Raw genomic sequence first — 13,930 nt, forward strand, 5'->3', positions numbered from 1 at the left:
TAGACTTGAAACCATCCATTTCCTCAAGGAGACCTGGTTCCTTTTACTGGAAAAGGTCGTTTAGAGGCCATAGTCTGGGCCCATGGTGTTCTCTGCCACCAGATTGATCATTAATTCTACTGGATACATTAATTAATTTTCTGTTAGATTAAAGGAATTTTACTTCCTTGATTTTATATTTTTCTTTTTCCTTACACTGAACATCTTTGTTCTTAATGATACTGACAGAACTCCTTGTTTTACCCTATAGTATATAATAGTTGCAGAATAATAAAGCCCATGTTATTATTAACAGGATTATGAGTGAAAACAGTTCAAGATTTGGGTGGGGGGCAGTGCTTTTTATCCTTAGAGTGTGTCCCACTATAGGAATGGAAAGCCACATTTCCGTGCTTAAAGTCACTTGGGAATGTTTTTCTTTGTGTGGTTATGCTGCCAACTACATATACAGGTAGATTTGTTTGCTCCATTTTTTTTTTTTTTATTTTTTAGGTGTGGCTTTTTTTTTACTTTAGTTTTGTTTTATAATTGTGTGAAATGTTTACATGGTTCCAAAGTCAAATCCACAAAACAAGGTATGTTTAGAGAAGTCTGGCTTCTGCCCTATTCCCCTTGCTCTGAATGCTCCCCCTTCCTCTAGTTAACTTTATTTTTTAGTTTCTGGTTTATCCTTTCATTTAAAAATAAATAAATAAATTGCAATATAATTTTATGTTGTAGCCTCTCTCCCATTTTTTAAGGAAAATGGTAGCCAATTATACACAGCTTTTTCTCTTTCCAGGTAAGAGCCTCATCCTGTTTGACCCACTGTAGTCTCAGCTTGAAAAACTGAAAACTGAGACAGCTGTTGCTTTGCCCTGAGGGTTGTTGCAAGGTTCTAACACTTTGCAAACCAGGAGTCCTCAAACTTGAGTATGCATCCAAATCACCTGGAGGGCCCTGAACAGGTTCCTGGGACCCACCCCCAGAGTTTCTGATTCAATAGGCCTGGGGCAGGATCCAAGAACCTGCATTTCTAACAAGTTTCCAGGGATGCTGAGGAACCCTCAAGGGCAAGGTGAATGTGATTATTATCAAAACACCTGTACCTTTGAAATGCGAATTGCGGGCTGAAGGGGACAGCCATGGGAATGCAGGTCCTGGCTTGACTAAAGACATTTCTAATGCCTTGGCCTGACATTCTGGCTTAGGTTCTCTCAGGCCTGGCTCTTCAAAGTGTTGTCCCTGGACTAGCACCCTCACCTGGTATCTTTGCCTGCCCCAGGCCTACTGAATCAGAATCTGCAATTGATCAAGTCCCCAGGTAAGTCTGTGGGCCGAGTCTCCATGCCTTCTGGTCTGTCAGTGGCAGGTCCCATGGTGGGTCTGTGCTCCAAATCCCTGTGCCCTCTGGTCTACCTACTGGTGGTGCTGATGCCCCATAGAATGCAAATCTCTCAATGACAGGGCTTTCTATGATTTAACTCTTAAGACGATGTCACAGGCATAGTAAAGATATGCTCCCTAAATCCTTACGGAGTGACTGACTAGGAAGCAAGAAATCTCCCTCCAAAGGCCACTGGGGCTCAGTCCTGCTGGTTGCTGCTCCTCCCAAGGCAGCGGAGCCAGGCCCACGACCATGTGCCCAGGTCTGGGCAGCGTTGGACTGGAGGAACAACTGGGCAAAGCAGTGCCCAGAGCCCTGACCTGCTGTTGTTCAGTGCCTATTCCCAGAGGCCCAGCTTTTCCTTCCCCTTCACGGCCTCCAGGGATGGCAGGACCCTGACACCCCTAAGGACCCTGCAGAAGGACAGTGGCCTCAAGTTCCTTGGTGCCTGGGGATGTCCACTTTGAGCCTTTCCTGGAAATGAATTAGCTGGAGACCGTTTTGGTGCCCCACTGAGCAAACCCCCGAGTCTAAAACCTTGCTCATTCCACAACTAAGCCAAGCAAGTAGAAGGGGAATGGAGAGGCCTTGTTTCCTAGGTTGAAACTCTCAATTCTGAGCCACTACGCAGCCTTGCTTGCTGGCTACCCCACGTTTCAGCATGTGGCTGGCTTGGTGAAGGCCAAATGTCACCTGGAGCTGAAGCCCTTTTGGAAGCTTTTGCTGAGTTTGAGATCAGAAGCCGATCAGCCTGGAGGGTTCAGAAGGTACCCTATGGCCCTACTGGGCCATCTGTGGGTAGTTGGGGAGAGGGGAGGTGGTCAGTGTGTGGGCTAGATTTGATGGCTGAACCGTCAACCCAAGAACAGGGTTAACTACAAGGGATGTTGAGCAGGTACAGGCATCTTGGGGGCATACACAGAACAAACAACGAGAGCTCAGTAGAAGGACAGAAATGCAATGTTATTTTCAGTAAGGAATTTATTTCTCTTAAAAAACAACAACAACAGTGGTTCAATCTAGATACAGCAGCACTGTGACATATTAGACAGGACATACATGGATTCAGAGCAGCAGGAGAACGAAAGCCTTATCTTCAGGAATGACCTCCAAAATGGACCTATTTTCATCATCAATGTTAAAATCTCCCTGAAAAAAAAATAGAAACCTTTGGATACTAAGATGATTATTATTTTAACAATACCAGCAGCCACTAAGCTCTCCTAATTGAGAATGTTTGTTTTGAATCTGTTACAAAACGGCTTATCAATGGATTTGGGAAAGATACCTAGATTCTTCTTTTGGGGAAATGTCTTTCCCTCCTAGGGAAAGCTAGCTTTTCAAATGCTTTAAAACACTGTCCCCAGCATTAGCCTTTGAAGTCAGACCAGGTAAGACTCCCCACACCTGTGCAGGTGTCTGACCTGCGCCCATCTGGACTTCAAAAGCTGGGTGGTTGGTTGGTAGAGCAGTGCAGAAGGAGCCTGGGGGGCGAGGCTTCATCCTGGTGGTCTGTTGTGATCTGAAGGAAGCCAGCCCTCAGTATGTCGCTTTGAAAAGCACAAAGATTTCACACTTAACTCTTTTTCCACAACAAAGAAGGTCGTATCTCAGAGTGTGGGGTTATGAAAACAGAAGCTGACCCAGAGAGGTTGCCCTTGGAAGGGTACAAGTGTTCATCTGCATACTCAGGCACATAAATAGCCCAAGAGGAAAGCTGAATGTCACCCAGACGGCGTTCCTCTTCCGGTTGGGAGACTTCCGGTTGTCCAGGACGTCGTGCTGCTTTGGTAAGATCTGGGATATTAGACTGATCAAGGCCATGGGGCTTCCAAGAGGCTCCCCGAGGCCTGCCCCCTCTATAGGAGAGTCAGTACATGATCTGGGACAGCAGCTCACTTGAGAAAGGCACTGGGAAACCAGAACCGATGACCCAGCCTTTCAGGGAAGGACAAGGGTGTGGAAGAAAAAAAGAGTTTAATGCCAGGGCTGGGCTTTTTGGAGATCTCTCCAACAAGGCGTGGACCTCCTGGCTTCTCTGGAGGGCTGGCCCTTAGGGTCAGCAGGGGCTGGCGTAGGCTCATGGAGAGGCATCTCAGCTGTGCCTTTAAAGCAAAGATGGCATCCACGTTTGTCCCCAGAATGCACCGCCAACGTCATCCCAGCAGACTGCCTGCCAAGTGCACACACGCCCAGGACCACAACTGCTTTCTTCCATGCAGCCTAGCCTCTCCTGCTGCTGCCCTTCCAAGGCTGATGTTCCCATTTGCTAAGAGCAATGCATTTCAGAAAGCAGACAGACCCATCTGTGGCTGCTCAAGATATATAGCGACACATAGCTACTGTGCAAGTGAGCAGCCCTGGAAGCCTCATGGTTTCAGGAGTGAAGTCCCAGCCAAGAATGATTAGAGAATGAGTTCATGTCTGATGTGGATGTCATCCTCCATGAAGGCAGGGGCTGGGTCTTCTCGACATTATGGGCAATTCTTAGTCCCCCGAGGGGGCTCAAGAAATATTCATAGGTCACGGTGATAGAAGCAGAGACCACCTCTGTCCCACACAGGACAGCGGCTTGTCTCCTGAAAGTGGAAGCAGAGATGCTTCTGCAAGACCCTGCATCTCACCTCAAAGGCACTAATTCAGCTAATGTCTGGTGAGGAGAAGGTTGCATGTGGAGAAGACAGGCCCTTCAGGGAAGAGCTCCAATGCATTAAAAAAAAAAAAAAGATTTAAATCCATTCATTGCCCAAACATGTCTTATCCCAGAAAGGTAGATGGGTGGGAAAGTTTTGTTTTTTGATTTACAAATATCATTTTTAAAAAGCAGCTATAGAAAACAAAGTTGGAATAAGAGCAGGGTGGGGAAAGAGACAGGGACAGGCCTGTGATGGCTTAGGGACTCAGAGGGAGTAAAGGGCTGATTTTTAGGCACTGCTCTAAATAAGGATGTCCCATGTCTTGTTACAAAGCAATAGGCCAAAAGGAACAGGAGGATTTAAAAGGCCAAGTGACTCTGGCCCCATCTCCTGTGGGTGGTGAACAGAAAGGAAGACTCAAGTTATTAACACGAGTTGACGTGGAGTCCTGTGCTTTAATATTGTCTGAGCCCTCGTGACTTAGAAATGCAGTCACCAGACGGGTTTTCTTTCCTGCTCCTTGGGGACTCTCTATTGGAAATGGACAGTGCATTGGCTCTGAGGCATCAAAAGAGACTGCTTTCAACACCAACCATTTTGTAAGGGTTGTGGGGCTGTGAATTGGGCCAAAAGGACAAACCTTCAGGGTGGGAGGGTGGTTGGCGGCTTAAGCTGCTGACAGTCCTAGGGGATGACCATCCTTTTCATCATGACAGGAGGGTCAGCAAGAGCTTGATGGTCTTAAAACACTGCCCACGGAGATTTCCACATCCTTGGCCAAACTGTATATGGCTGTTTGTATGTTTCTTGTATTCAGCCCAAGAAACGTTGCTGGAGCAGCTCCTGAGACTGACGGCTGGTCTTCAAGAAAATAATACTGCAGATTAAAGGGGTCTGAGGGAAGCCCAACTATGACTTCTCTTAGATTTGTTTGGAAAATTACCTCGAAATTATCAGTCCCAACATTCAGGCCCCTCTCTAGCAGCATGCCCCAGAGGCCCACTGGCCAAGTTTGGGGAACGCGCATGGAGACTGGACCAGGAGGCTGACATGCCCGCTACTCTCTCCTCCCTAAAAGCTCACGCTCCAAAGTGGCCTGGGTGACCCAGAGACACGTTTAGGATGGACACCACCGAGGCCCCACTGCTGGCCTAAGGCAGTAGTTCTCACACTCTTGAGTACCTCAGAATGACCTGGGGCGCTTTTAAAATATGAAGATTCCTGGGCCTCACTCCTGGAGATGCCCATTCAGTAGGCTGGGGGTACAGCCCGGGAATCTTCATTTCAACAGGAGGTTCTGATGCAGGTAGTACAGGGCCCACGCTGTGAGAAACTCTGATAGCAGCTGGTGGCTGACATCAGGTGTGAGGCAGAATCAGACACCAGGGGCTCAGTAGGCCAGGGGAGCAGAGAGGGCAACTGCTTGCCCTGTCCTGGATGGGAGGTGAGGGTGGATTTGCTCCTTGCCACCTCTGGAGGCAGCAGACGAAGGCCAGCAGGTCCCTGGGATGGGACGGCCATGGTCAAAGGGCCTGGGGACTGTCTTCAGAGGCCCCTGGCCTGGCAACACATCCTGGGGACTTCTGAAACTCTGAGGTACCCCATTAAGCTCTGCCCACCTCTCCCCAGAAGTGACAGTGAGTTTGTCTTGAACTCCTTTCATGGCTGCACCTCTCCTTGGGCATCCCATTTGCCTGGAGAGCCAGCCCCATCCATGCCAGCTCATCTGTGGGGCTCTGTGAAACTCTCGAGACCCTGTGAACACCTAAGGAGCTTGCTGGAGCCTAGACAAGCCTCCCTGCTTCTCCTCTGTAGCACCATTGGCTGTGGCAAGTTCCAGTGGGATGGATACAAAGGTGGTCACTCAGGATGACCCCACTGACTCTTGCTTCCTGATGCTTCCATGGGCTGTAGGGGTTTGGGACACTTGGGTTTCCGTGACTAATCCTTATTATCACTTATTATTTAAAAATAAAACAAAATCCCCAAATGCAAGCCTCTTAAAAAATACTGGCTTTAGCAGTCCGGACCTGCTCAGAAGGATAAAGGCCCAGAGACCACTGGGCTGAAGGCACCCAGCTCTGTGCAACGGCCACCTTCCAGAAGGAAGAGGCGGCCAAGGCCAAAGCAACAAGGGCCTGGCGGGCCACTCAAGAGAAAGTACGCATCTCAACAGAGCCAACCCCAGGCCACCCACGGGCCCAACAGAGGGTGTTCTGGCTGCGAGTGAAGCCCCAGGTGTGTCTTTGAGCATTTGATTCAGGATCTTACAAACCAACAAAATGGCAGCATCAATGTGAGGAGAAAGGTTACAGAGATGGATGTAGGTAAATACAACCAATCCTTGAAAGGTCAAATGGGAATCATTTCTAAATTTAATAAAAACTTTTTCTCGTTTGAGGCTCTGGAAGTCAAGATGTGTTTTTTTTTTTTTTTTGTAAATCCCTCCCCACCCCTAAAATGCCTTAAAACACATGGCTTAACTGTGGCTGCACAGAAAATATACACCCTCCAAGTCTGACTTTCATTTAAATACAAATATACAAAATGTAAACTGAGACAATAGAGAAATTTACAAAACTTTCCTTTAAAAATAATAAAGACAAAATTCAGTTCTAGTTATGACACTTAAAATATGTGCAAGTTGTCATAGCCAACTGGATTTCTATTGCAATGTTTGACAAAGACAAATCCAATCCACACCGGCTTGAGGGCCACCTCTGAAAACAGACCTGAGTGGAAATTTCTTTGAGAAACCTCAAGGCTCTACCTCGAGGGGGCGGCTGCCTCCTTCCTCAGCTTCTGGCAGGGCTCCCCAACTGCCCGGCCAGAGCGTATGCGCCACTGGTCCCCAGTTCCTCGTCTGAGTGTGAGGGCTTTGGCTGGTTCCACTGTGAACAGTTGAAACTAGCTGCTTCCTGTGGAGTTTGAACCGACGTGGTTGGAATTGATGTGGTGGTTAAAACTGGTCTTGGAGTTGGGTGTGCTCTTGGAGCTGTTCTGATGCTGGGAAGAGAGAATGAGAATCAGACACAACAGAGTGGGCTTGGGAACTGGGAGCCTGGGCCAGGGGCTGCTCTGCTTTCTGTTGTCATTTGCATTCTCCCCTGCAGACCTGGGCCCAGGAGCCACCTCTGGGGGCAGAGGGCTTTATCTGCAAATGCAGAGTGGCTGCAACACGGCCTGGGGAGAGCAGTGGACTTAACAGGACCCAAGTCTGGGAGAGGTGAGTTGAATCCCACATCCACCACTTCCTAGCTGAGTGACCTTGGGCAAGTTATTGAATCTCTTGGTTTCCATGCCTATAAGTCCTGGGATGTAGCAAACGGTTAAGTGCTTGGCTACTAACCAAAATGGTGGTGGTTCAAATCCATCCAGAGGTACCTTAGAAGAAAGGCCTGGTGACCTACTTCCAAAAGATCACAGCCATTGAAAACCCTGTGGAGTGCAATTCTACCCTGAAACACACGGGGCTGCCATTCATCCCTGTCATCAAACAGCCTGAGGAGCAGAGCAGCCCTGCCTACGCCTTCACCCTCCCAGCGCAGGGGCTGTGGGCCTGGTCTCTAGGTGCAGTTTGCTGAGGAGTGAGAGGCAAGGGCAGGTCTAGTCGGGGAGGAGGAAGCCGAGGAACTGGGAGGGGCAAAGGAGCCCCCCAGGTCCTGGGCCAGGAGCACTGGGATGAAGTGCTTTTGAAGGGCTATGCCAAGAGGGGGTGCTGTATGCTCACTTGGTGTGTGTTCGGAGGGGGGCAGTAGTCTCTCACCCCCTGACCCGCAGCACCCGTACCACTTTGCTCACATTGGCCCTTAGCCCAGGGGCAGGCTCTAGGGACAAACATCTCTTCCCCACGAACAAAGTCCCTGCCGCTGCCAGCTGGAGATCACGTGTCAGATTAAGGGGTCCTGCCCCGGGGCAGTGAAGGTCTGTTCTCCATCATGTTACCTCTCTGCCCACAGAACTCAGTCTCTACAACAGCCACACAGAGCTCTGCTTCCCAACCTGAGGCAATTTTGCTCTCCAGGAGCCATCTGGCAATGTCTAGGGACATGTTTGATTATCACAGATGTGGGGCGAGGGGTGCGGATGCTACTGGCATCAGTGGATAGGGCCAAGGGTGCTGCTAAACACCCTACAGTGCACAGAATGGTCTCCTCACCACGATAAAGAATTAAGGCAGAATGTCAGTAGTGCCAAGGGTGAGAAGCCCTGATGTGGGGTAAACTTTACCATCCCATTTTACAGAGGGGGAAACAGAGGCACCTCATATCAAAGACTGTGCTTCCGACCACTGGGCAACCCTGCCACTCCCTCTACTGGCAAACTTGTCAACTGTTTTTTGGCCAAAGGGCATTTGAGGATGACCTGGCCTGCCCCTTCAGCCACAGCGGGTTTCTGGGCCTCTGGTGGCCTTACCACACTGCCCCTGGTAAGTCCTGCTCTCAAGCCCACAGGTATGTAGAACCCTGCCGCTCGGGTCTCCACCGCAGGCTCTTCCTGCTTCAGATGGAAATGCCTCGGCCGGGGGTCTCACCTGCCGTTTGAAGATTCTCTGGAGCAACCCCTTCTTTGGCGGTTTTGGAGGATGGGGTTCTGGAGGGTGGCTTCTGTTCACGTCCGGCAAGAGGGTACCGTTAGGTTCAAACACATTCAACTCCTTGAAGCATTCGGTTTCTATCATCTGCAGAAGCAGAACCAAATACATGGGTGTCAGGGCCCCGCCTCGTGGGCGGGAAGGACCACAGCCACTGAGCCTCGGGCGACACCCTCACTTGAGCATGGTCCTACAGGACATTGGTCCTTCCTGTCTATTTTACAGGGGCCGAGACCCAGGCTGCCATGGCCTCCTCACCACACAACTTCTCTCTCTTGAGAAAACAGAAAATGCTGGGCTGTGCTCATCTTCCTGCCACCTAAATCTGCACCCTGCCTAGTCCGCACCCCACCTAATCCACATTGCACCTAATCTGCATCCCACCTAATCCACGTTACACCTAGTCCGCACCCCACCTAATCCATGTTGCACCTAATCTGCATCCCACCTAATTCACGTTGCACCTAGCCCGCACCGCACCTAGTCCGCGCCGCACCTAGTCCGCACCGCACCTAATCCGCACCCCTACATAATCCACACCCCCACCTGGTCCGCACCCCACCTGACCCGCACCCCCGCCGGACCCCCACCCCACCCGGTCCCGCACCCCACCCGGTCCACAGCCCACCTAATCCACAGCCCACCCGGTTCACAGCCCACCTGGTCCACACCCTACCGAATTGACAGCCCACATAATCAACGGCCCACCTAATCCACGGCCCACCTAATCCACGGCCCACCTAATCCACGGCCCACCTAATCCACAGCCCACCTGGTCCACACCCCACCTAATCCACACCCCACCTGGTCCACACCCCACCTGGTCCACACCCCACCTAATCCACACCCCACCTGGTCCACACCCCACCTAATCCACACCTCACCTAATCCACAGCCCACCTAATCCACACCCCACCTAACCCACATCCCACCTGGTCCAGATCCTACCTAATCCAGATCCCACCTAATCCCCACCCTACCTAATCCACATTCCACCTAATCCACATCCCACCTGGTCCACATCCCACCTGGTCCAGATCCTACCTAATCCAGATCCCACCTAATCCCCACCCTACCTAATCCACATTCCACCTAATCCACATCCCACCTGGTCCACATCCCACCTGGTCCAGATCCTACCTAATCCCCACCCGACCTAATCCCCACTCCACCTAATCCCCACTCCACCTAATCCACACCCCGCCTAATCCACATCCCTCCTGGTCCACATCCCGCCTGGTCCACATACTACCTAATCCACATCCCACCTGGTCCACATCCCACCTAATCCACACCCCGCCTAATCCACATCCCGCCTGGTCCACACCCCGCCTAATCCACACCCCGCTTGGTCCACACCCCGCCTGGTCCACATCCCACCCAATCCACACCTGAGCTCCCTCCTTTCCTCCCTCGGATCCCCTTCCCCTTCATCAGAATCTCAGGCTTTATGTCAGCCCCGCCCCCATCATTCCATCTCAAACCAGCTCCAACTTTCCATTTACAAGACCCCATACATCCTTCCAGCCAAACTTCTCAAGGAGTCATCTATACAGGTCACATCTCCCTCCAGCCCTCTCTCAACCTGCTCCAGCTTCTGACCCTAACACAACACGTATGCCCTGGCCCAGGCCACCCACAACCCCTCGTGGCCCAACCAGCAGTTGCTCTCTGCCCTCACGGCACCCAAGCCCTCAGCAGCAGCTGACTGAGTGAAGCAATGACCCAGCCCTGCCCACCTCATTTTGCCACGGGATGGACACGGAGCCCGTGGAGAACTTGGAATAGAAGTCATCGTCTGTGTGGTCCAGGTTGACGCCCTTCACAGTAGAGAACTGCTCAATGTCCAGCACGTCCTTACAGTACACGGCACGAGGCTGTGGCCGGGACAGGAGCAGAGTGCTTGGTCACATGGGCATCCCAAGGCCAGGCCCCCACAGGTCCAGCACAGGGTATTGATAGGGGAGCAGAGGGGACATCAGCCTGAGGTTGTTCTCTCCTGAGAACCTGAGCTTCCCTCTCTCAGATCGCCAAGAGCACTGAGAACTTGAGGTGTCTGCACTTCCTGCCCAGTGCTTGTCCCCTTCTATCACCCCACAGGTCACCCCACGCCTTCCCTACAGGCTATGGCAAGATGTCGGCCAAGCAGGGAGACAGCACCCCTCCTAAGCTCACACTCCTCAGTACTTCCAGGGGCCCCTACCCCCTGTCAGATATTATTACCCTAAAGTCTGTCTAAGGAGCTATAGTGGTACAATGGTTAAGGGTTCTGCTGCTAACTGAAAGGTTGGCAGTTTGAACCCACCCACTGGCTCCACGGGGGCCCCGGTAATACAATAGTTAAAAGTTCAGGCTGCTAACCAAAAGGCTGGCAGTTCGAATCCACCAGCTGTTCCTTGGAAACCCTAAGGGGCAGTTCTACTCTGTCCCATAGGGATGCTATGAGTCGGGATCGATTCGATGGCAAGGGGTTTGTTTTTTTTGGTTTAGCGGCTTCACAGCAGAAAGACCTGGCAGTCAGCTTCCACAAAGATGACAGCCCAGGAAACCCTATGGGGCAGTTCTACTCTTCACACGGGGTTGCTATGAGTCAAAAACCGACTCGACGGCACCTAAGAACAACAACAAAGCCCATCTAACCAGAAAGGGGGCAATGTTTCCAAAGTCAGTCGTGTGTAATGAGGAGTTACACTATTGCTGGGAGGATGGCAGTAGGGGCAAACCCTGTAGCTCACAGGGGCTTCGTGCTCCATGCCTGCAGCTTCCCATCTCAGTGCTCAGGAACAAGGGCCCATGGGCCACAGGGGGCGCTGAGGAGCTGGGAAAAGGACACTGGCCGATTTTTGAGTCTGCTCTGCGCCCACCACACTGAGCCTGGCTTTGAGAAGGGCTCTTCTACCTTGTCCTCTTCATGCCCCAGAGTGCACAGGGTCACACCTGGGGTGGCCGCCTGTCCAGGTGTGCCTGGGATGCGGGACATTTGGTTAGCAGCCGAGCATTTTAACCGCTGTGCTACCAGGGCGCCTTTAACACAGTGGTTCTCAGCCCTGGCCGCGTGCTAGTGTCACCTGCCTTTTAGAAACCGTGACGCCCAAGCCTGCCCCAGGTCAATTACACCAGAATCTCCGGGGGCCGGGCCCAACGTGCAGCCAGAGACCAGATCCTGCAATTCCATTCTCCCCACCATCTGCTGAAGTTTGCCAAAAGGCTAAGTTTGTAGCATTCCAAGACTTTATATTCTCAATGGTCCCTTCCTTCTCCCACGAAGCATTCTCTGGTGACCCCCACAGCACTGATGCTGGAACTGGCCAGATGGGGTTAGAGGTATGGTTGCCTGGACACAATTCAGCACCCAGCAGGGCCTGTGGCTTCCCAAACCTGCTGCTGCCCTCCTGCCCTGCCCTGCCCTGCCCCAGAGGACAGGAGACTCTCACCTACAGGGGGCGCCAGAGTTCCAAGGATTGGTAAATGGTTACCAACCTGTTCTGAGGGAGAGGAATGAGAAAACCCTCACTTGTAGCGTTTGCCAATTCCTGTGGTATAAATACTTCCACCATGGTTGCTTTCAAGACACCCACGTGAAGTTACTAAACGGGAGTTAGGAACAGGTGTGCACAAGCACTTCTTACAAGGGGAAGCAAGCTGGCTTCAGGACACGTCATCTCTTGTGGCCTCCCAGGTCCAGTTCATCCCCTCCCCCCCCAGTCAGGGGCTGAGTTCTCCATCTGTGGGAGCTTTGAAGGAGCAGAGGCACAAGCTGACCTTCCTGGGGACTGACTTCTTGAATTTGCACAGTGTAGCCCCGGGAACACAGTACCTCTTACAAGGGCTCTTGGGGTAAAGACCGTGCATGTGAGTTCACCCTGTTCTCTCCTGGTCTGGCTCCTTCGAACCTGTAGCCCAGCCGAGCCTGAGCCACTTCAGGGAATTGTCAACAGCAACTGGGCCTTAACCGGACTCCCACCTCACATGCTGACTCGGGGCCCCGGGGAAGATGTCTCTCTGTAATGTGAGTGCTGGGGGCTGAGCCAGCTTGTTCATCACTGGGTCCGCTGTGCCTGGCCAGAACCTAGCATATACAGTAAGTGCTTAATGTACACTGGTTAGACTGAACCGAAAGTGATGGTCCTTAAGGCTCTTGAAAGCACCTCACAATCTGTTCTCATTTCACCCTTAAAGGTCCTGGACGGTTGGGAAAGTGGGTACCATTAGTCCCACTGGCAGGTGAGGAAACTGAGGCTCAGAAAGGAAGGGTTTGCCCAGGTTCCCCAGGCCTGGACAAGCACCCAAGTCTCTAGGTAACCAGTGTGGGGCTCCCAGGTCCACCACCCCACCGGTACTACCTGGCATGAAAGTCATTTGCAATGTCTGGCAGGGAGTGGTGGCCACAGGCACTCTGGTCCTCATGAAGACAACAGATACCAAACACCCTCAAGTTAGCTGATGGATGGAGGGACAGCCCTGGGAAGAGACCTACTAGGGAGGGAGGCTACTCACATCTGGAACGAAGGGAGGGTCCAACATGCCAGCTTCTAAGCGCTTGAAATTCATGTTCCTGAAGAAGGGGTGTCTCTTGACTTCTGCGGCCCCCTCCTCCTGGCAGCCCAGCCTCTGCTTTGCATCTTTGGTGAGCAGCTATGGTCAAGATAGAGGCCGTGAGGCCTGGGGCCTTTCCTCCCGCCACAGGGCTCAGGTGGCCTTGGAGCACCTGTGGTCATCTCCCTTTCACGTGTGTCCGTCCCTGAGCCCTCCCAGACGTCCCTCCTCTGCCCACAGCAGTGTCTGCACGACCCCCAGGTGCCAACCAACGGTCACTGCTGGACCCTGCTGAGGCCTCACCTTCCAAGGTTGCCTTCCGTGCCCTTCTGTGTGTCTGTGGTCAACCACTCACAGTATGGTCAGACATCTCTATTCCCCAGAGAGCAGTCATCTTGTCTGTTTCTCCCTACTACTAGACACCAGGGCCCGGCACATAGTGGGCACCTCATTTGTGGAATGTGTGGATGGAAAAGTGTTGCCTCTTCTGCTACAGGTGTGTAACAGAGGCAGGGACTGGGTCTGTCGGTCCCTCTCATTCACTGACTCAACTAGCAAGTACACTGTAGACTAGAACCTACTAGTGAAGGAGCCCTGGTGGCACAAAGGTTAAGTGCTTGGCTCCTAACCGAAAGGTTGTTGGTTCAAACCCATCCAGTGGCTCCACATGGATAAGATGTGGCAATCCGCTCCTGTAAAGATTGCAGCCTAGAAAACCCTACCGGAAACTTCTATTCTGTCACATGGGCTTACCACGAGTCAAAATTGACTTGATGGCACCCAACAACAACAATAACC

At 51.8% G+C, this 13,930-nt stretch overlaps 1 protein-coding gene across 6 annotated transcripts in view; it reads right to left on the reverse strand.

Annotated features, from left to right (window-relative positions):
• Positions 1 to 2,329: 2,329 nt before the first annotated feature.
• Positions 2,330 to 13,930, reverse strand: part of GRK5 (G protein-coupled receptor kinase 5) — a 237,486-nt gene continuing 225,885 nt past the window's right edge. For 5 of the 6 annotated variants that reach the window (XM_064269250.1, XM_064269252.1, XM_064269249.1 and 2 more), the window contains 4 exons: positions 13,094 to 13,231; positions 10,336 to 10,473; positions 8,537 to 8,683; positions 2,330 to 7,008 (listed from right to left, as the gene is read on the reverse strand). In XM_064269250.1, the coding sequence (XP_064125320.1) occupies positions 6,910 to 7,008; positions 8,537 to 8,683; positions 10,336 to 10,473; positions 13,094 to 13,231 (522 nt within the window). In that variant the 3' untranslated portion in view covers positions 2,330 to 6,909. The remainder of the gene's footprint in view (positions 7,009 to 8,536; positions 8,684 to 10,335; positions 10,474 to 13,093; positions 13,232 to 13,930) is intronic. The other variant, XM_064269253.1, reaches the window with a different exon arrangement.

Source organism: Loxodonta africana, chromosome 16 (genome assembly GCF_030014295.1).
Source record: "Loxodonta africana isolate mLoxAfr1 chromosome 16, mLoxAfr1.hap2, whole genome shotgun sequence".
NCBI classification, from domain to species: domain Eukaryota; kingdom Metazoa; phylum Chordata; class Mammalia; order Proboscidea; family Elephantidae; genus Loxodonta; species Loxodonta africana.